We start from the raw sequence: 22,116 nt of genomic DNA on the forward strand, positions 1-22,116 counted from the left end.
CTTCAGCAACGAGCTTGCACTCTTGAATGCAACTTATTTCATTGGTTTCAAGCAATAGCTCCATGGATGCGCTTTTTAGGCTACGCACCAGGAATAAATATTGTAGAAGCAGCGATGTAGCTTATTTAATGTATTGTATACAACAGAAAAACTGAAAGAAATAGCCACTGCTAGGAAAGTCGGTGAAGCTGCTGCCCTCTTGAATATATTATATTGTCAAGCCACGAACACGAATATATTATCAAGCCACGAACAAATCGATGTACACTTAACATGGCAAAATACAATAAACGTATATTAAAAATACATCTTACCAATGCTGTCTATGTCTGGCACATATGCGGAAGAAAACACCGCCAGGAGCGATACGTCGATTCGGTCGGGCACAGAATCGCACACGAAAGCTATGGTTTAAAGGCTGATGCAGGCGACAAGTTTCTGGGCGCATTTAATTTGCCCCATTCGCTGCTACTATAGAGAGTGTCTTCTAGTACCACAGTGCCTGCATGCACGCAGCTATTAGCGCCAGTTAAGCAGCGAGTGAGAGGAGACACTGACGGTTATCACGGACACAACAAAAATGCATAAAGCTTCAGTGCTGCCCTGAATTTTAGAGCAGCAAGCTTTCCCGCAAGCTATTCATTGAGTAAGTTGTGTGCGTATTCGAGATTTGCAATAAGCATAGTTATGCTTCGTGTTGTTCGATCCGTATTGTATTCGGGATTGAGATACTCGATTCCCTTGTACTCGAACATACGGCTCCCGTAACGTTACTGGAGCTAGCATTAAGATGAGGAAATGAAATGTTCATCCCAAATTTACGTACATTTCATTATGGATCCCTATGTGCATGCTAACCGAGAGCATTTTCAGGTCCTTTTACTCGTTAGCGGCATTGTGTTTTGAAGAACATAAATGAGCCTTGCTTCTCCTTCTGCATTCCCAGTCATAATGACTATGCATTATGATATCATAATGCTCATTACAGGCGCACTTATCTTTTTGCTCTAAAAAGCCTTCATCCCTGTAGATTTCTTCTTTAAACCTTCGCTATCTCTTTTTAATTCAAGATCATCTCGCAATTCGTAGCTTCACAGTATTTGAACGATTGTCGTCGTAACCCTTTCGTGTTGCTAAAATTGCCACCCGGCTGATAACCAAGCTTCTGAGGTAGGCCTCATGAAAAAGACTGGTAACATCATAACGGACAGGCGGCTGACATACACGCTGTGGCTGACGTACACGGCGACGACGCGATGTGGCAATAAGCGCTCACCTCGAAGAAAAGTCCGAACGTGTTGTTCTTGAGTGGATTCTCCAGTTTGGGCAGGAAGGCCTTGGCCAGCCGGATCAGATCCCGCATGAGCCCCACCTGGTAGCCTTCGAAGAGAATCTCGCGAATTCTGCGCCGAGTGGCTAGCGTCTCGTTGTGTTTGCGCATCATGGAGTCCAGGACGGGCATGATCAGTGGCGCCGCCACCTCGGGAACCTTCTTCCGGGTCAGCGCGGCGATCGCCTGCATGCCGCAGAAGGGTGCATCCCGTTCGTAAGAACATCGCGAGATCTTCTCTCTCTCTCTCTCTCACACACACACACACACACACACACACACACACACACACACACACACACACACACACACACACACACACACACACACACACACACACACACACACACACACACACACACACACACACACACACACACACACACACACACACACACACACACACACACACACACACACACACACACACACACACACACACACACACACACACACACACACACACACACACACACACACACACACACACACACACACACACACACACACACACACACACACACACACACACACACACACACACACACACACACACACACACACACACACACACACACACACACACACACACACACACACACACACACACACACACACACACACACACACACACACACACACACACACACACACACACACACACACACACACACACACACACACACACACACACACACACACACACACACACACACACACACACACACACACACACACACACACACACACACACACACACACACACACACACACACACACACACACACACACACACACACACACACACACACACACACACACACACACACACACACACACACACACACACACACACACACACACACACACACACACACACACACACACACACACACACACACACACACACACACACACACACACACACACACGCACGCACGCACGCACGCACGCGCGCGCGCGCACGCACGCACACTGTACGAAGTTCGAATATTAGTGCGTAATGCCAAACTGAGAAGCGTGCTTGCGGACGAGGACAGCAGAGAATTAGATGCAATGATAAAATTTTTAAAGTCAATTATTAAGGGCTGGGGCATGCGACGATGGTCATGATGTTGGTGATTATGGTTATGATGTCAAACTCAAGAAGACGATAAAAATCACGTCAAGAATGGCGTGATAGTACTTTAATAGTATTCCCACGGTGCGCAGAGGGTTGTAGAAAGCCCTGAAGTCGGTCATGGCGCAGTGAGGAGCGTGGGCACAAAGCGATACTGGGCAAGCGCCGATGAGTGCGACACGGTTGCGCGCAGGGGCAATGGCGCTGTGCCCGTGTCGCGCACACATACAGAGGCCGGATTTTTAGTTTCCTGTCAATGTCTAAAAAGAACGTGTGAAGAAAGAGCAACCGTCAAAGTGGAAGCCCATTGTTGCTGACCCTTTGAATTCGGCCCTAACCACGAGTTTAATAAGAAAATGTAGTATTAACAAGCCTTAATGCACAGCTCATAAAAACGCTGCAGAAAATACACAAGCAATGACAAAATTTTCTAATGTGATCAGTGTTTACTGCACACGTATTTACATATGTATAAACGCGTCCAATAATTTTTCTGAGTGCCTTATTAAGAATCTAAGTGCGCGTGTTCTCAACGTATTGTGTTCTAACAACCCTCAGTTCGTCCATCACCAGGCTGTTCTGAAGAAGCCGTCGTAGGGCAAATCAGACGGTTACAAAAACAGAAGACAGCACTGTTCCCTGTTACCGTTTTATTTGCCTTAGAATGTCTTCTCCGAAATAAGTTTCAGCCAACTTTCCCAACCAGTTCTTCTGAGCATACTGAAATGCTTATCACATCGTTCATAAAAAAATTAAATGGTTCGAGACTGCAACAAAAAAATGGCTGTGGCTTAGCTAAGGTTAAGCCCAGGATGCGAAGCATACTAGCCTTTATTTTAGTTGTTGAACCACTGTTTAGCCTGGTGAACTGCTGTTGCTTGGCTATATTTGGTTCGGCTAGACGAAGAAACAACTCACTCAGGCGAGCGCGCGAGCTGAGACCCGGCTATGTAGCTACGCGGCCGCAAGCGAGCGCACGAGTTGAGCCTCCGCTTTTGCAGCTGTTATGACGTCATATGGTAGCTACGCGGCCGCGCGCGGCGCAGCAAGGAAGACCGTGGTTGTGCGGCTAGTATGCTTCGCATAAAACCCGCACGTTGGTAACTCTGGAACCCTACCGCCGCGGTGCATGGGCCGCTGCCTTGCGCAGCCCCAGCCTCGGCGACCAACTCTGAGCCGTCCAGCAGGCCCGCGAGACGGCGACGAGGCAACACCTCGACGTCCCCACGTGGGAGACTTAAGGCCTCGTCGGCGAAAGCTCTGCAAGCCTATAAATAAAGTTCTTACCAACAATATGGCGCGAGATTACGACGCCTAGCAGGAATAAATGTTAATCAAAATAATGCTGCCTGCGGAAAGCGAACTGATACAATCCTATCCTAGGCAGGATGTCGTGGCGTCATTCTGATCAAAGTCGACCTTGGCAGTTTCGTCCTTAATCAACTGCGCAATGAAAGAATAGCGGACGTCGTCGCCGTTATCTGTGCGACTCCACTGTCTCAGAAGAGGCGATAGGCTCGACGAGGATGGCGATATGGGTTTATTGGTCGGTCATCCTTGAGAGGTATCTGTATGGCGCTATACAGATACCTTTTAATGATAGGCTCGACATCTCGTGTACGTGGAATTCCTACCAAGACGCAGATCTTTTGTCTATGCAGTGGTGACTTGTGAAAGGAAAGGCCATTCTGTGTCTCCCCTTTTAATCTTAATTGAAGTCCCAGGAAGACACCGTCTATGCCTTCGTCAAGCGTCAAAATGTGTTTTCGGTGTCTGTCCTTTAATATAAAACTGAATGTTGACGTTCTATTTGAACTGAAACATAGTTTCGTGCTCAACGAAACTTCAGTGAGTGTTAGCGCAGTATCCAGTGTCTCTGTTTAGTTTTTACATGTATAAATGAGACTCATCGTAAACTGCACACGGACCACCTATATAAGACGTTGAGTCAATAAAGCATCATGCATAACTGTGCATCACTCTTTCGCATGTCAGCAATTACAGCCACACATCAGTGTAGCGGTTTAACCTTTTTGTTTGTTTTTTCTCAGATGAGTATGCAATGGCAATGCGAGTGTTGAAGTGTGCCAATGGAATTTGTTTTTTATTCAGTCACGCAAATCTTCGTCGAAATTTGGTATCGCATATGTACCTCTTGGTGTCAATTTTTTTTTAATACGTCTTTATTTCTGTCAATTTATTTAAGCTCGCTCTCCTTCTTTGCGTACCTCTATAATTTACAGCTGGTAGAGTATTGCACCTTCAATGTACTAACAAAACTTCTGCTACCGTTAAAGCCCATCCAGCTCCTTGCTGCCACTCACGGAACGTTTGTAGTTCTCTATTTTATTGGCAGACGAACTACATATAATCTACATAGTTCAACTAACCTAGAAATTGTCACTGACCCGCTGAGGTGGCACCTATAGTGGCTTTGGCGTTGCGCCGCTAAGCCGGAGGGCGCGGGATCAAACCCTGACCGCGGCGGCTAAGTTTAGATGGGGTCGAAATGCAGCAACGCCCGTGTGCCGCGCATTGAGTGTACGTTGGAGAACCGCAGGTAATCAAAATTAATCTGCAGTCCCCCACTGCGGCGCGCTCATAATCACGTCGTGATTCTGACACGTGAAACCCGAGAACTTAATTTATACATTTTTAGGTGTAACTGTTCAAGCCAGAGTAGTTTTGAAACAGGAAGTTGGGCTTAATTTCGGTTGCCTGCTTTTTTCCCCCTTAATTGAGGTACAATTCTGCACGATTTTCATCACAGCGATGACGTGTATTCGCTGCCGTCATGGCGCTTCTGCTGTCCCTGTTGTCAATACACTCGACAACTGCGGGACGTGAAAATTGCGCCGAGCAGAATCATTTTGTGACTCGGGGAGTCCGCCAACTTGCTGTCAAAGACGTGTAAAAGGACTTAGGTCACACATAGCGTATGATTGAATCGTCGTTTCTTTTTCTTTTTTTTTAACCTGGCACGCTCGAATAACCTTGAGATGTAATGATCTTTGAAAAGCGAAATTTCTTAATCAAATCGAGAATTTTCGAGGAATGCTGCCTTGAAATATAAAATTAAATATAAGTATTTTCTTATTTCTAAACATGATGAAATATAAGTACTTCGAGGTTAGGAAAATTACTTATTTATGTTATTTTATCCATGTAATCCTGTTCACAAGTGGACGTCAAGTCTCGAAAATAAGAAACTGAAATATGATTGTACTGTGAGCACCATGGTCATAACAATAATATTTAAAAAAAGATAACACTTCGCCAGACGAGCTATAAATGTAATACTGCAAGAAGCTGACATGGTGGTGCTGGCTTAACAATAACTTGTATTGCCTAAATCGGCACAAAAAATATCTGTCTAAAGGCCAAGTGTCCTTACTGAACGACTGTAAATTAAAGCACAGAAGTTGTCTGCTCCACGCATTCGCTCGAAAAAGTGATGCCTCTGCTCAACAATTAACCGAGGCTATCCAGCAGCAGAATACTTTAGACCAGTGATAACTAGCATCGATCTCTTGCCCTGTAGGCTCCAGTAAGTGCTGTTATCTCTCGTATTGGAACAGAAACGAATATTAGACAATTTCTAATTGTGAAATGTTGAACCAAACACAGATATAATAGCAAAGCTTATCACATTCAAATTCGAAACATCGAATATTTGTACACCCATATAGAAAAGACCTAAAATCCGGTAGCTTCTATGTTCACCTATAGTATGATTCCGAAAGGAAGTAGTGGAAACTTTCTCTCACTTTTGCGTCGACCTATTTAACGAACATGATATCATTGACAGTGATATCACCGAAAATGATATACCAAGAGCGCGCATGAAGTGATCGGTGACGTCACGCACCGCTACGGGCACGTTGATGACGTTGACCATGTCGTCCTCAGTGCCGGCTGACATCGACGGCTCGAACACGAAGGTCTTTCGGTCGAAATACTGCACCGTGTTTTGCTCCTCGTCGAAGCCCTGGATTTCCTTTTTCCGGTACTCCCTGCGCACAAGAACAAAGGCACCAAAAGATGAGACCCTCGCATATCGCAGTGCCGGCCCGCAGTGGGCGTACACCGATCGTTTTTCCTCGCGCGTTTCCGTTCCTCTATTATTTTCCCGCAACTGCGCGTGATCGTGTAACAAGACGCCCGTCGTGACGTCAAAGCCACAGAACTGTCACGAATACCGCGACGCCTCTGTACTCGGCATGGCGCTTGCTTGTATATCCTATCTGCGAGTATGCGCCGCTTTGCACGTTTCTGCCCCACAGATCTCAAATGATGAAAAATCTGAGCTCCAACTCTACAAAGATTTCACGAAGAGGACGAGGAGTGAATCAGAGCCGGGTGCCCAGATTCCAGCGTGCGCGCAACAAGAAACGTCTGCGAGCTTTGACGATGAAAGGGAAATCGCTCTGATTTGTCACGTTATTGAATTACAGTTCATCCCTATGGAACACTAGCCCAGCGAATCTGCTCAAACTTCGTCGCTGGAGAATTGCTGCGCGTCTGATGGGATTCATGTATTTTTTTTTTCTTGCGATATTAGCGTTGCCGTATTCTCATGCCAACTGGAAGGGGGGAGGAGTGGAGTAGCACATATGAAGAAAAACACGTGAGAGAATAAATTAACTTTTTTTAAAGGTCATTATGTGCAGCAGCCTCGCTATAGGCCGCAGTCGCCCTAGATTACTAAGTGCCGACATGAGCCCACCAGAGCATCACTTTACCAGCGCCAAGGCAGGCAGCATATCGTGGGTGCCGTATTCACCTGACATTTAAATTACAGCATATTTTATTCGCACTTGGCGCCCGTGTAACGCATCTCACTCGAATTCTCGTTGTGGCATCCGTTTTGCTATGCGCGATCACTACGACGTAATCCTGGCCGAATCCTTGTCGTCATTGGATCGAAAGGGCGTGCATTTCGATGACAAAGCCAGTGTGGTTATCGGCCAACATGAAATGAACGTGCCAAGGACGGGCAACAGCACGCAGCAGCTATATATGTGCAATGTGTTGCATGTGGTTGCCGCTCTCGGTCGATAGATTGATTTATCGATTAATTGGCTGATTGATCGATCAATTTGTTGGTCTATTTACGTGGTTTCTCTGACCTTGTGAATGAACGTGACGAAGTGAGCACGGCGAGAGGTGGACTTGCTACTGTGCTTAGTCTTGAAAAACTTCGACAGAAAAAAAGCATCGAGAACTTCTGTGGAAGTTTCTTCAAGATTAGAAGTAGTTGTAAGTCCAGCACTCGTCCTGCTCACTTCTTCCCTGGCGTACGCGCCTGTTTCCCTCGCCTCCTGCTAATCTACAAGTATGTACCAGCTGGCCCAGAAAGAGACAACTTCCCCGAGCCGTTGGCGCAGATCATAGTGACTGGAGTTATCGAACACGTGACGGCAATAAGTCTCACACGCATTTGACGACGATCGAGACAACAGTACACAATACGACGCGTTATACGTACATCCGCATCCAAGGCCATTTGTAAGAGATCCACGTGCAAAATCAGATTTCTCCACTACAAACGAAAAATTTGAGGGCATAACGCTTGGGCAGCTGGCTCGACGTGTTTCGCAACCGCTTCACGATGTCGCATAAAAGCAGAGCTGACACCAGAGCAACACCATTTGTGCCGTATATTAGCTAACTTTTTACCTCTTCCGGTGCGCCACAGTGCTGATCGAACAGCGCACCTGCGCATAGAGCTGTCGAAACACACGGACGCGCGTTTTACTATACAGTGGCAATACATACCGGCGCATTGCTCGCCAAGTTGAGCCCAAATACGCTTGTTAAAATGCTCGTAAGGCCGCTTTCCATGTGCTCGCTTCTCAAACTAATGCTCTTGTGGTTGTCTACTCGACGAAATTCGCATACTATATACTCATGCATATGTGATGTTGCCATCTTGTGAAACAAAGGCTACGTAACATGAAGGTTAACAAAAGACGCAAGGTTATAGTACCTGTGGCTGCATGCCACAGGTACTATTATTTTGCGCCTACATCTTGCGACTGTAATGTTGGTGGTTGTGTAACTGCCATGTAACTAACATGTTACTGCAATGTAACTACCATTGGTAGCTCAAATGCGAGCTACTTCTGCATGCTACTGACTGCTCGCGTACTGACCATTTTACGCGATAATCTCATTCTGTGAGCGTCGGTGAGTTCGCGCACTCGGGAGCGCGGGTCCACATGGAGTGCGAGTGCGCGCGCATCATGCTTATTAGCGTCGTGCTACAGGCAGTTTCTTTCAATTTTTAATTGAATTGAATTCTGGGGTTTTACGTGCAAAAACCGCGATATGCTTCTGAAGCACACCATAGTGGGGGACTCCGGCTTAATTTTGACCACCAAGGGGATCTTCCACGTGCTTCCAATGGTATGGTATGAAAAACTTTATTTAGGTCCTGAGGGATCAGTCTGGGACTGATGCGGGCCGCTCCCACGTCGGTACAGAGAGGCCGAGCCCCTCTGCCATCACACGGGCCCTCTGGACAGCCCTGAGTTGGTCCGCCAGCACTTCACTGTGCAGCATTCGCTGCCACCACTGTTCACCTCGAGAACCATCACCGGCCAACGCCAAGCAGCGCCACAGCATGTGTTGTAAATCGAGCAAACCCCCACACTTACTACAATATACTGAAACCCCGCAGTCCGGATTAATTTTATTCATGATGACCGGGTTAGGGTACGTCCGTGTCTGCAGAAGCCTTAATGTAACCGCCTGCGGCCTATTTAATTTAGGATGTGGCAACGGGAATGCCCTGCGCCCTAAGTAATAGTGCTTGGTGATTTCGTTGTAGGTTAACAGTTGGTCCCTGTACTCAGGAGCGGGAGATCCAGTCCCTTCAGGGAGTACACGGCACACTAATCCTCGTGCCTCCCTGTGCGCCACCTCGTTGAGGTTACGCGGGGCTCCCTCCACTGTCCCCATGTGCGCCGGGAACCAAGTAACGGTATGCGAAGTGATATCCCTACCCTGCAGCAGTCTGTTAGCCGGTTCCGCAACAAGTCCTCTCGAGAAGGCTGTAATCGCAGATCGCGAGTCGCTAAACACCAAAACTCTTCTAGAATCAATTAGTGCTAGAGCAATAGCCACCTGTTCAGCAACCCCCGGATCTTTGGTATAAATGGAAGCAGCATTTCTAACGCTCCCTTTGCCATCTACTACCACCACCGAATAAGCATTTTTACCATTAATCCATGCGGCGTCAACAAACGCAGACTCCTCCTCCTGATCCTTTGCCTCTCGCAACAAAGCCCTAGCTCTCGCGACCCGCCTCCCTACATTGTGCACGGGGTGCACATTCCGCGGAAATGGACGAACCATGATATTTGCCCTAAGGTTCACGTTCAACTCGTGTAGGGGCGCCCTATCGTGCGACACAGCCACCGATTCTTCAATTGACTCTAATATATACCTACCCGCTGGTGTACCTAGCAACCGCTCCCTCTGTGCGGTACGTTGAGCCTCAGCAATTTCATCTAAAGTATTATGCAAACCCAGTCGTAACAACATATCGTTTGACGTAGTCATAGGCAGACCAAGCGCAGCCTTGATGGCTTTTCCGATTAATGCTTCCAATTTATTTTTCTCCCCCATATTCCAATTTAGCATAGCTGCCACATACGAGAAATGACACATAATAAATGCGTGAACTAAGAGCATCGCACCTTCTTCTCCTAAACCCCTATGCCTATTAGAGATCCTTCTTATAAGTCTTATGGCCTCCTCCGTTTTCTTGGTAATGCGCTGAATGGTTCTAATGTTCGATCCGTTCGCTTCAAGTACAAAGCCCAGGACCCTGATTGCTTCAACTTTGGGTATCACCGACCCTTCCCTAGTATGAATTCTAATGCAAGGCTCAACTTCCGGTACCCAACCCCTCGGCCTACGACCTAGCTTCTTAGATTTGAAGATCAACAACTCCGACTTTTTAGTGGAGCACCTGAGCCCCATGAGACCCAGATACTCCTCCGTAAGCGTTACCACCTGCTGCAGCCTAGCCTCAAGCTCTCCATCACTACCACCGACACTCCATATAGTAATGTCATCCTCGTAGATAGAATAGCCAATATCCTGGACAGTGTCCAGTCTATTAGCCAACTTCGACATCGCCAGATTGAATAACATAGGCGAGAGTACGGATCCCTGCGGAAAACCACAGCAACCCAATTTAACGACTTCCGATTTTATCTCCCCAAACATGAGACATGTCTTTCTATCCGTAAGGAAAGCCTTGACAAAACTGAAAAGCCGCTGCCCCATATTCAAGTCCAATAGCACCCGTAGAATGAAATAATGTCGGATTTTATCGAAAGCTTTTTCCACATCAAGTCCAATTAGTGCCTTAGTATCCCTTGTTCGCCGGTCAAGGATCTGATGCTTAATCCTGATCATAGCATCCTGAGTCGAGAGGCCGGGCCGAAATCCTATCATCGAGTGCGGAAAGACCCCATTGCCCTCAACATAACGCGTTAGCCTATTTAAAATGGCATGCTCAGCGACTTTTCCCAAACACGACGTCAGGGAAATGGGTCTGAGATTTTCAAGCCCTATGGCCTTCCCCGGTTTGGGTATCAGAACAGTAGTTGCCAGTTTCCACTCTTCCGGGAAAGAGCCTTCCTTCCATAGGCAATTGATCTGCCGCGTAAGAAACTCAATTGACCCATCGTCTAAATTCCGTAGCATTTTATTCGTAATGCCATCCGGCCCTGATGCCGATCGACCATTAAGATTCTGCAGCGCCATCCTTATATCACTTTCAGTAAATTCCGCGTCCATAGCTGCATTTTCGTCTCCACTATATTCCAAAACCACATCAGGTGTATCGTGCCAGGTCTCCAACGGAAGGTATCTCTGAGCCAAATCCTTTAGCAACTCCTGCTCCGTGGAGTCCCGACACGCCTGATGGACCAGCTTACCTATCACAGCCCTCTGATTAGACTTAGTGTTTGTCTCATCTAGTAAATGTCTGAGCAAACTCCAGGCGCCTCCCCTCTTAATGCGACCATCAATAGAATTGCACACTTCATCCCATTGCTGCTTGCACAGTACCCGACAATGGTCTTCAATTTCCTGATTAACCACTGCTATACGCTTTCTAAGCCTTCTATTTAATCTCTGACCCTTCCATCTCGCTAACATCGACTGCTTTGCTTCCAACAAATGTGCCAGGCGACTATCCATGTGTTCCGTGTCAATATCGGTCTGAACCTCTTTAGTGGACGCCTCAACGTCACTTTTAAGCTGACTAGTCCACTGTTCCAAGGTCAACTCATTTCCCTCATCATCGATTCTCTTTTCCCAATGCTCGGGATTCTTTCATTTTTACGTCGTTTTGTTGCCATCCCCATTCTTATTACACTAGATGTATCCAGACACGTGTACTAGCAATACCTGCCCTCAGTGCGGCGATTCAGCCAACTTAGAACACATGCTCAGGAGGGGGAGGAGGAGACAAAGGAGAGGAAAGACAGGGAGGTTAGCCAGTGTAAGTACCGGCTGGCTACCCTGTGCTGGGGAAGGGGGTAAAGGGAATAAAAGGAGAAAGAGGAAGAAGAGGAAAAAATGGAAAGCAGAAAAATCAAACAGTAACGCGAAACTACGCGCTACAACATTCAAAGGTGGTCGCACAATTCGCATGTCCTTAAAAACTTCAGCGAAGCCCTTAAGGCCTTGAGTGCCGAAGCCCATCTGGACCAATGTCCTAGTGCTTTTTCCTCTGTAAAGGGGCGATTGTCTAGTTTTTCGAGAGCGGTCACGAGCACTTTTCTTGGCACTTTGTAACGGGGACAGTAACAAAGGAAGTGCTCAATCGTCTCCTCGCAGCCGCAGGTGTCACAAGTAGGGCTGCCGGCCATTCCAATGCGGAATGAATAGGAGTTCGTGAATGCCGCGCCGAGCCACAGGCGGCACAGAAGTGTTGCTTCCGTTCGCTACCCTGGTGGTAGGCGGAGTTGCAGACGTGGATCCAATCTGCGGAGACGTGCGTTCGTGAATTCACTGGTGTTCCACAGATTCTGTGTAAGCTCGCGGGCGAAGGAGCGAAGACTTGTGGCTGCCTCTGTTCTTGACAGCGGTATGGGTATAATCTGGGCACCATCATGAGCCGACCGGGCAGCGTCATCCGCACTGTCACGTCATGAAATTCCGCTCAGGCGATGTCCCTCGTTACGAGGCGCAGGTCAAGCAGGGCAGTCAAGATGGAATACCTCACTGCGAAGCTCCGACTACGGTGACCAAATCAGGGCCGTCCAGAGAGCCCACGATGCGGGGCCAGGCTCGGCTTGGCTGTCCCAAAGTGGGAGCGGCCCGCTGCGCGATAATCGCGTATCTCAGGACTCACAATAAAGTTTTCCATCCATCCATCCATCCATCCATCCATCCATCCATCCATCCATCCGTCCGTCCGTCCGTCCGTCCGTCCGTCCGTCCGTCCATCCATCAATCCATCCATCCATTCAACCTCGTAATATTAGGACTATTTTATTAATATTTTATTGGGAACAAGACGAGCTAGCGCACAAGTAATCGCGCCGCCGAAGTGAAATACAGTTTACACGCATAGCGCCCGTGCGCAATATATTTATCTTTATAACTAAATTCTAGAAAAAGCAAGTCTTCATCGATTGAAAAAGGAGTTTCTTGTTCGGATTTGGTACTGTTCAGTATAAACGCTCCGTTTTGCAGCTGAAAAGAAACCGGACACTTTAGAACTGCGCATAAAGTACGCATGCAATTAGCTGGTCCCAATTGACACCGTGTCATTGTGTCATTTCTGTGGTTTTTTGGATGGATAAGCAAAGCGGTCAGAGTAATTACTTCAATTCTAACCTTTTTAGATATATTTATTGCTTCCCTGCACTTCAATATTAACCACTATCATTCAACGTTCCAAACAGCTATGCAGTCACCGAATCGTGTTGTTTCTGAAGCTCATGTGTCTTTTTAAGAGCCCTCTCTCTCGTCCTCGGTGTTCTTGCCGAGAATTCGAGGGCGAAAAACCCCGCTGCCGAAAGAACATGCGTCGGAAAAGTAAAACTACAGAACTTTGAAGATGGGAAGGCAACACTAGCACATATTACGGTCCTGCAAATCTCCTCAACTTCGCCGTTTTCCGAAGCACGTTCTACGCAATGTTCGTACTCCTCCTGAAAAGTGCGCCTATCATGCGAGCGCTGAAGGTTACATAGGTGCTTTAGATTCAGGTTCACGGCTTCGGCGCAGCCACAGGTGAACTATCCTTCCCCTACTCCATAATAGCAAGGGCAGCCACTTTTTATGCATCTCAACCGGCAATGCCACGTGGTTGGCGATAACTGTATCCGATGCTTGCACTTGCAGCGCATAGCCAACCACTCGCGTTGCGAAACGAAGTAGCTATGCGTGTACTAGAAGAGGGTCTGAACTTGAGCTTTTTGGCATGGGCAGAAAATGTTGCATTCGGCGTCCGTGGCAACTTCTACATTTGTTCCTTTATAGAGAGCGATTCTCGCACTTCCGCAGCGCAACGTGGGAGTTCCCGAGATTTCACTAGAAGCTTGCAAACACGACGCGCAATCAACGCAACCGTCTGGGCTGCACTTCGCGGGGTTCGCAGTGGACATGGAATGAAACGACACTGTAAGCGCGCGCGTGCACCTCTATGGAGTGGCGTAGCGCTGCCTCGTTTTATTGGGCAGTCGTGTCTCTTGAAGGTCTCCCGCACTGGCACCAGGATGCCTAGGCAAGAACCGTCGGACTAAAACAAAAGCCAAGCGTAGCGCGTGACGGAAATACCACACGGAAAAGATTAGGCGCATTGGCTGTGCAATGTTGCGGGCGACGGAGCTTGCGGAACGATATATAATGCGCGCCTCGCTGCGTCCCAACATGTGGTGCAAGGTGACGTTAATTCACCTCGCCCGTTCGAAGATGTGGGCAACAATTTCTGCGGCAATATGCAAGCAAGAGTTACTCCTTCAGAACCCTCCCCCCCCCCCTTTTTTTCTTTTTTTTTTCTTTTTCTGTCTTTGCTCGGTTTTAAAAGGCGTTTAGGCAACCGTTGCGTTTACGCCACCGCTATTGCAGCGTCTCTTTTTTAAGAGCGAAGCTTTTCCTTGCGAACCTCGCCGGGGTTTCGTAGTCGTGGGTGCGGCGTTGTGGTTCCATAGAATAGGCTGTTCTCTAGTCGTATGGGCCAACCAATTACAGCGGAGGACGCGCGTGACGCACGCCGCTGGGTTCCTTGTGTCACCGCCAGATGGCACTCGCCTCCGCAAATCCAATCACAAAATTTGGTTGTGGGAGCTCATAGCGTTCTTTTTTTTTTTAACCTGGGAAGGACATTGGGCAGTACAATAGCCAGAGCCTAGTGGCGCAACCCACCGCCCCGTTCGAAAGGGGACGCTCATAACATCCATCCATCCATCCATCCATTCGCAGCGGCAGTCACGCGGGAAAAAAAAGGAATAATCAGAACACCATAGGTGTTCTGTGGCTCGCCTTCGCGCATCCGCGTCAACGGCGGCGGCATTGCATTAGCCTCTGATAACGCCTGAATAAAGCCTTCCGTGTCATTCTCTGCGAGTATTCAATAAATATAAACTCGTGTTTCGACTCTTTATGCACTCACACAGAGTTTCGCTGTATATGGATTCCAACTCGTTGGATCTGCTCCATCTTTTTTTTTCCTCCTCCTTTTTGCGATGCAGCAGGTGGCATGTCACACAGGTGGGAGTTCGGAAAACCTTTCTTTTTTTGTGTGTGTATGTGTGCGCGCGTGTGTTACACGGCATTGTGCAAGTAGGGCATTACATGCAGTGGCATCGTTCCAGCCGCTACAACCTGCACGGAGTTGTAAATTTACGACCAGGAGTATATCGAACTGGTAACGTTCGAGCTTCACATGCATATGCGTGCCACGGCGGCTGTTCCAGTGACCAGCCCCGTCTAGCATGCCTAATTATACAGCGCGAATTTCACGAAGAGCCGGCATGAAAAGTTCGTGCGCTCGTCAGTCATTTACACGCGGTACACGAACCGCTCGCATGACATTTTGCTCCGCTGGTGCGTGACCGATAAACACGGTGGCTAACGCACGAGAAAGACAGCCGCATTCACTCATCCACGTCGGGCTCTGCGGCCTACAGAGGCAAAGAGCAATTCGTCATTCTTGACCCAACATCGAAGTTCGATATCCGAAGCAGCGTCTTCCGTGCGCGACCGTCATCCGGTATACGGAAATAAATCGAGCCCACCGCCTGCCTCCCTGCGGCTACATTCAAAAGTTCAAGGCTGCAGCACATCTAAATCATTCTTTTTCTCTCTCTCCTTTTCTAATCTTGTGCCACAGTAGCGACGACAAGTGTTCTCGCAACAATTACATCCTTGTCAATGCACTGCTGTTCGAAACTGCATTTCGCCTGATCTAATAGAAGGAAAGAAAAAAACGAAACAAAGTAGCACGTGTTGTACGTAACCCTAACTACGATCTAAAGAAATGCTCGTTTTTTGGGGGGACTTATGCTGTCCCAACAATTATCGCTGTATATCTGGCACGCATTTAATTTCTTTAACGCTGTGCTCCTTGTACTTTCAAGTTACGAACGGCGTGCACGTATCAGCAACACAGCGTTTGTGACAGGAAAATAGCCTGCTCAGGCCGGAATTCAGTACTCGCTGTAGACAGCTAAGTAGAGAGTTAAGCGGACAGCGAGTATTTTAAGTCTCACTCCAATTCTGACGAAGCCGGCAAGAAAGACAGCTTCGTAGAGACAGCATCGAAGTCAAAAACGGTTACTTTGCTGTCGAAACGAGACGGCGCCTGAGCAGAATGCTTGGAAACTCGACGAGGAGGTTGCCAAGAAAACGTAGTGACGCTTTCCTTTTTTTTTGCGCTTAACGTAAGTGGCACCGTATTATTCGAAGGTTACCTCACGCAAAGTGCCACCACCACACCATATTCAATTGAATATGAACATTTGGAAGAGGGAATTTCTGAGGTTGGAAAAAAACTTGTCACTTTGGTAATAAATGTCCTCGACTACTGCCATATACGCAAGCTTTTCAGGGAAGTCTTGGAACCTATCACCGGTCGCAGATGTTTCCGTCCTGATACCATCGGTTTAAAAGCATTTTAACTTAAAATATAGGCGCCATGCATATTGGAGTTTGCTTTAAAAGTACGTGCCACTTTGGGAGAAGCTCGCGAAAGAGCAAGTTGCTCCCTACAACGTTCATCTGCCGCTCGGGAAGACTCACCTGTACACGTAAGGCCCCGCCTGCTTGACCACGGCCCGCTCGCCGGCTCCAAATTCCTCCGGGTTCGTGATGTTGAACAGGTGGAATGACATGTAGATGGGAACCGTGACGTTGCTCCATTTCTCGAGCGTTTCTGAGCCATTCTTGAGCTGAAGTTGCTGTGATAGATTAGAGAAGAATAGCGAGAAAATGTTAGAAAATTTCCTCGTTCACATAAGTGCATAGAGAGCCGATTTAAGGACTACAAGGTTTAGGAAAAGCATCAGCAGCATAAGGCTAGTTCTGCATTTGGCAGGAATTTCGCTAGAGAAGGTAAAAACGGCCTGCCTGTCGAGATTGACGAGGTCCATGGCAAGGGCAAGGAGTGCGGGGAGCAGTTCTTTTTTATTTCGAGTTCACCGCAAGGCATATGTAGTAAATATGAACAAAATTGTGTCAAATAAACGCACGCAGCCCTGTGTGTGTGATGCAATCATTTTACTGTTGTTGTTGCTATTATTGCTCCCTCTTCGGAAAGAAAATGATTACACCAACCTATTTTAGGTTCACTCCACGGTGAAGGCCTTTTCCACCGATCTGCCCAATGCCCATCCCCAGTGCCAAAGAAACCCACCGTTTGCGTGCATATTTCTTATGCCTCCTCTGCCAGTCGTGCACCTCTTGATCCGATCACTCGATCTAATTCGCTATCACGCTCGACTGCACCTCCTCTCCCTTGAAACCCACCCTGTTGCTCCAATAGAACACCGGCTGATTTGTCAAGGCATTATGCGATCAGTCCCAACTTTATTTCCCCTCAATCTCAAACAGAACTCATCTAACCGCGTTTGAGCTTCATACATACTGTAATGCAGCCTATCTGTTAAGGTTAGGCCTTTCAAATTTCTTTTTCCTACTGCTCGGTGCAGTCCTCTGCTTCCTTTCAACTTCGTTTCTTAGCGTACTGTAGTTACATTATATATATATATATATATATATATATATATATATATATATATATATATATATATATATATATATATATATATATATATATATATATATATATATATATATATATATATATATACACACATACATATATATTACTGCAGACATTTTCGGTCCAATCAGGAAAGGCAAATTCAAAGAAGGAATACAATGCATTGTACAAACAGCAATGTACATATATGTTAAGATGCATACATGTAGATATAAAACACTTCCAAATAGATATGCAGACCTACACCTCCAAAAGGATCCCAATGTGGCAAAAAAAATATTAGGGGTTAAAAGATATCGTCAATGGCCTTTTTAAAGTTTCCACAGGTGAAAAGCTCTTCAGGTAGTGAATTCCAGTCTGTTATTGTCTTCGGGAAAAATGAGAACTTCTGGCAATTTGCTTTTGTGAAATGAGGAGTTCAGCTATCGTTGTGTGTGTGTCGTTTTTAGCCGGTTAAAGCCGGCGTGACATATTGTGTGGGCTGGGATGCCGAGCTTTCCATGTAACTAGGAGGGCAAACATTCTATCCTCGCTATTTTTCTTTTAGTAGAGAGACGTCTTATTTGATTAGTTTTCATGAGGAGACATGGAGAGTCAGAATTTCTGTATTTGTGAATTCCTTTTAATGGGAATTTTTGTAAATAGTGTCACCAAGCAACTTGGCGCACCAAGAAACTCAAACTCCGCTCCCGTTTCTTTGTAAGCCTTTTCAGTTCTTTTGTGCGCCCGTCTGATAACGCCCTATATATTTGGGTCTTTTATTTCTGCACCTCCCCAAAGCTATAGCATTAAACATGCAGGATTTTTTTTTTTTGTTAGTATACGGGCAGCAGCATGGTTGCTTCATAGATTCCTCTATGCTAATGAAACGCTTGAGGCGAACAAGTCCATCCACTTTTACTCGTTAACGTCGAACCTTATCGGATGAACTGAGGTGATTCTTCGTTGGCTGCCGTGGTTAATAAGTCGTAGGGAATCGACGATGCACGTACAAAACCAACAACAGACATTTAATTCGATGTTACTGGTCAGAGGCCAGCCTTTACCACGAATATCAAGGTCGAGCCAGAACTTCTAAATAATTCTTTGTTTTCTGTTTTGTGCGTACGCCAGCGCTTCTTACGCTTTTTATATATGTAAACTGGATAAAAAGCACATTCATTCCTACGTAGAATTATAATATCAAAAACACGAAGAAGAAAGTTATTGCTTCTGCCTTTTCTTCATTTCTTTCCCTATTGATACAGGGTCGCAAAATATGTTATCTTCGGTACAAGAGGACACACGGAGATCCTTGGCACATTAAAGCGTGGACACGTGTCGATGTTTCATATAGGCACGTCGTGCCAGCAATCAATTACGTTGGATCCACTACAAGAATCATTTGGCTGCAGCTCCTTGAGCACCACGGGAGGAGTTGTTTTGATGAGACGGATGGGGAAACCTTGGGCCCCAGCGTCATAATAATTAAAATTAATACTGCTTGTCTTACGGCTACGGCTACGGCAACGGTATGAACCAAAACACTTTCGTGTGAGCTGCCAACCAAGCACGATCAAACACCGCACTTCGAGATGAGGAGGCTATTTCCCCCCCCCCCCCCCCCAGCGGTCAGCAGTAGGCGTGACTTCGAATGTACGTGAACTTCTTACTTTTCCTCCCCAGTTCAAATTGGATACTGCCCGTTTCCGGGTTGGCATCGTCAAGGCCGAGACCCCGGGTATTGGCCCGAAAAAGTGAACCCAGTGCCACGACAGGTATGCGGAGCAGCGGTGTTCCTCCTTCTATCGCGCCGAAATGGAGTGCGGCACAGGAAAGGCGATTAGTCCGGTAGCTCCAGCACGCGCCTACAAGTGACGCCACTTCGTTTCTCTTTCCTCTGCCCCCCATCGCATACGCTGCTTCGTATACGTTTGTCCGCGCGATTGGCGTTATTTTTATCAAAGTCCGTCGCACGGTAGAGGAAGCAGAAGGGAAATCTGCCACGCTCCTGGACATCCTCGTGCGGTGTCCCGGCGCGATGACGTTTGTGTGGCGCCACTCTGGCACGTGCGTAATCTCGCCTAGCTGCGAAGTGTGCTGCGTGCGGCCATTGCTAGAAGTGCAGCTTCTGCCAAATATTTCGATGTCATTTCGTGCGGTATCGTTGTAGTATAAGGTGGCGCACTGTGGCCGCGGCACAGCTTCGTTTCCTCTGAAGCCACACAGAATGACACCGCTGCTCGCTCTCCAAGTCTTCGGAATGATTGACGTGGTGCAGAAACACCGTAACAGTGCTCGGTGACAGATGGTGTCACTCACAGACCATAGCTTCGAAACGTTTAACCAGAACAGTACTCAACCAGTAGTGCCTACGTGCCACCAACAGTCTGGCTCTTGGAGGCAATTCAGCGCTGATCATGAATACGAAAATGACAATGTTCTGCTTTAATTAGGCGGATATTTTACTATACGAGCTTCCGAAGTGGTACACAGGCTTCACGTGTAGATAGATTAGGATGTCTTGGGCGGAGATTATCTGACTGCACATCCCGCGCGGAGTAAAGGGGCCATCATGCCCAGGTGATAAGTCATCCTGCATTGATAATCACTTCAAAAGGAGTTGCTGTATTTGACAGATGTCCGCGATAACGCAAGCAGTTCTACAAAGCAGGAACGCAAACAAATCGAAAGAGAGTGCATGTCGCCTGTAGTGGGGCAGGACAGAATGGAGTAATTTCTGTGAGTGAGTGAATAAACTTTTATTTGGTCCAGCAAAGCGCGATAAAACGCGCACCTGGCTAATCCCACGACGGGACTGACAGATCTAGTCTGCCGGCCCGATCGCGGGCGCGCTGGACGGCCAGGATTTGATCCTCAAAGACGGGACTTCGCAGGAGGGCGTCCCACTCTTCCTTGGTGAACTTCGGGCCCAGCGACCCGCACTCCCAGAGCATATGAGGCAACGTAGCTACCTCACCACAGGCCACGCAAGAACAATTCGTATAAATCTCTGGATATATGCTATGAAGGGACGCCGGATTTGGGTACGAGTTCGTTTGTAGAAGTCTTAGTGTGACCGCCTGCGGCCTGCTTAACTTGGAGTGAGGCGGGGGGAAAACCCTTCTCTCTAAGTAGAAGAATTTAGTTATTTCATTGTGTGTGAGAGGAGCGTCTCGGTGTCCGGGGAGAGAGTCGCCCGACCCGAGGGCAGCGCGGTCGGTAAAGCCACGCGCAGCCTCGTGGGCAGACTCGTTGAGGTTCAGAGGAACCCCCTCAATCGCCCCGACGTGTGCAGGGAACCAAAGGATCGAGTGCATGGAGGTGTTGCCGTGTTTGGCGCCTTTCAGAATTTGAACTACCTGCCGGGCTACCCGGCCTTTCTGGAATGCCCTGATGGCGGCTTTCGAATCGCTATACACCCTGTCTCTCCGACCGTCTTGCATGGCGAGTGCAATGGCCACTTGCTCGGCCACCTCTGGGTTCGTCGTCCGGACGGAAGCACAGTTGATAACTTTGCCCAGCGTGTCAACGACGGAAACCGCAAAAGCCTTGCCGTCTCGGTATGCAGCTGCGTCCACGAAGCTTGCTGCGATTTTGTCCCTGTTTACTTGCTTTAGCATATTCAATGCTCTTGCCTTGCGACGACCTGCGTTGTGAACGGGATGAACATTGCGGGGCAAAGGGGCGACCACGATCTGCTCCCCTATTTCTCTGGGGATTTGGGTGTCTTCAGCCAAGTTCTTGGTTGGTGCGAGTCCGATCTCCTCGAGGATACGCCTGCCGGCCGGCGTGGTGGACAGCCGAGTTAGCTGGGCCCGTTCCTGAGCCTCGGCTATCTCCTCCATGCTGTTGTGTATGCCGAGCCGAAGGAGGTCTTCTGTATGCGTCCTGACGGGCAGCCCGAGGGCTCTCTTGAAGAATTTTCTAATGAGGGCATTAAGCTTTTCCCGCTCGGCTCTGAGCCAGTTGTGCATGGCCACCGTGTAGGTGAAGTGACACAGCACAAAGGCGTTGATGAGCCGAAGCAGGTTGTCCTCCTTGAGGCCACGATGTCTGTTCGTGACCCTTCGTACAAGGCGAAAAGCATTGTCGGTTTTCGCAATTATCTTGCGTAACGCAGTGCCGTTGCCGCCGCGTGATTCTATAAACATACCCAGGACTCTGATGGTGTCGACCCTGGGTATCGGGTCACCGCTCCGAGTGAACAGGTGAATGTCACTTTCCGAGACCGGTTTCCAGCCCTTGGGTCTGCGCCCTTTTTCTTTTCTATAAAGGAGAAGCTCAGATTTGGTCGGGGAGCATCTGAGTCCGGTGGGTAGCAGGTGCTGCTCCGTGACGTCTACCGCCTCTTGCATGGCGCTTTCCACTTGCCCTTCGCTACCGCCGGTGCACCAGATCGTGATGTCGTCTGCGTAGATAGTGTGTTTG

The 22,116-nt window shown here is 47.9% G+C and overlaps 1 protein-coding gene across 1 annotated transcript in view; it reads right to left on the minus strand.

Annotated features, from left to right (window-relative positions):
• LOC135903901 (lysosome membrane protein 2-like) overlaps nucleotides 1-22,116 on the minus strand; it is a 76,837-nt gene that overhangs the window by 14,040 nt on the left and 40,681 nt on the right. The window contains exons 2-4 of the mRNA XM_065434355.2: nucleotides 16,725-16,882; nucleotides 6,319-6,463; nucleotides 1,277-1,516 (exon numbers count right to left, since the gene is read on the minus strand). Coding sequence (XP_065290427.2) covers nucleotides 1,277-1,516; nucleotides 6,319-6,463; nucleotides 16,725-16,882 — 543 coding nt within the window. The remainder of the gene's footprint in view (nucleotides 1-1,276; nucleotides 1,517-6,318; nucleotides 6,464-16,724; nucleotides 16,883-22,116) is intronic.

Source organism: Dermacentor albipictus, chromosome 3 (genome assembly GCF_038994185.2).
Source record: "Dermacentor albipictus isolate Rhodes 1998 colony chromosome 3, USDA_Dalb.pri_finalv2, whole genome shotgun sequence".
Lineage (NCBI taxonomy): Eukaryota > Metazoa > Arthropoda > Arachnida > Ixodida > Ixodidae > Dermacentor > Dermacentor albipictus.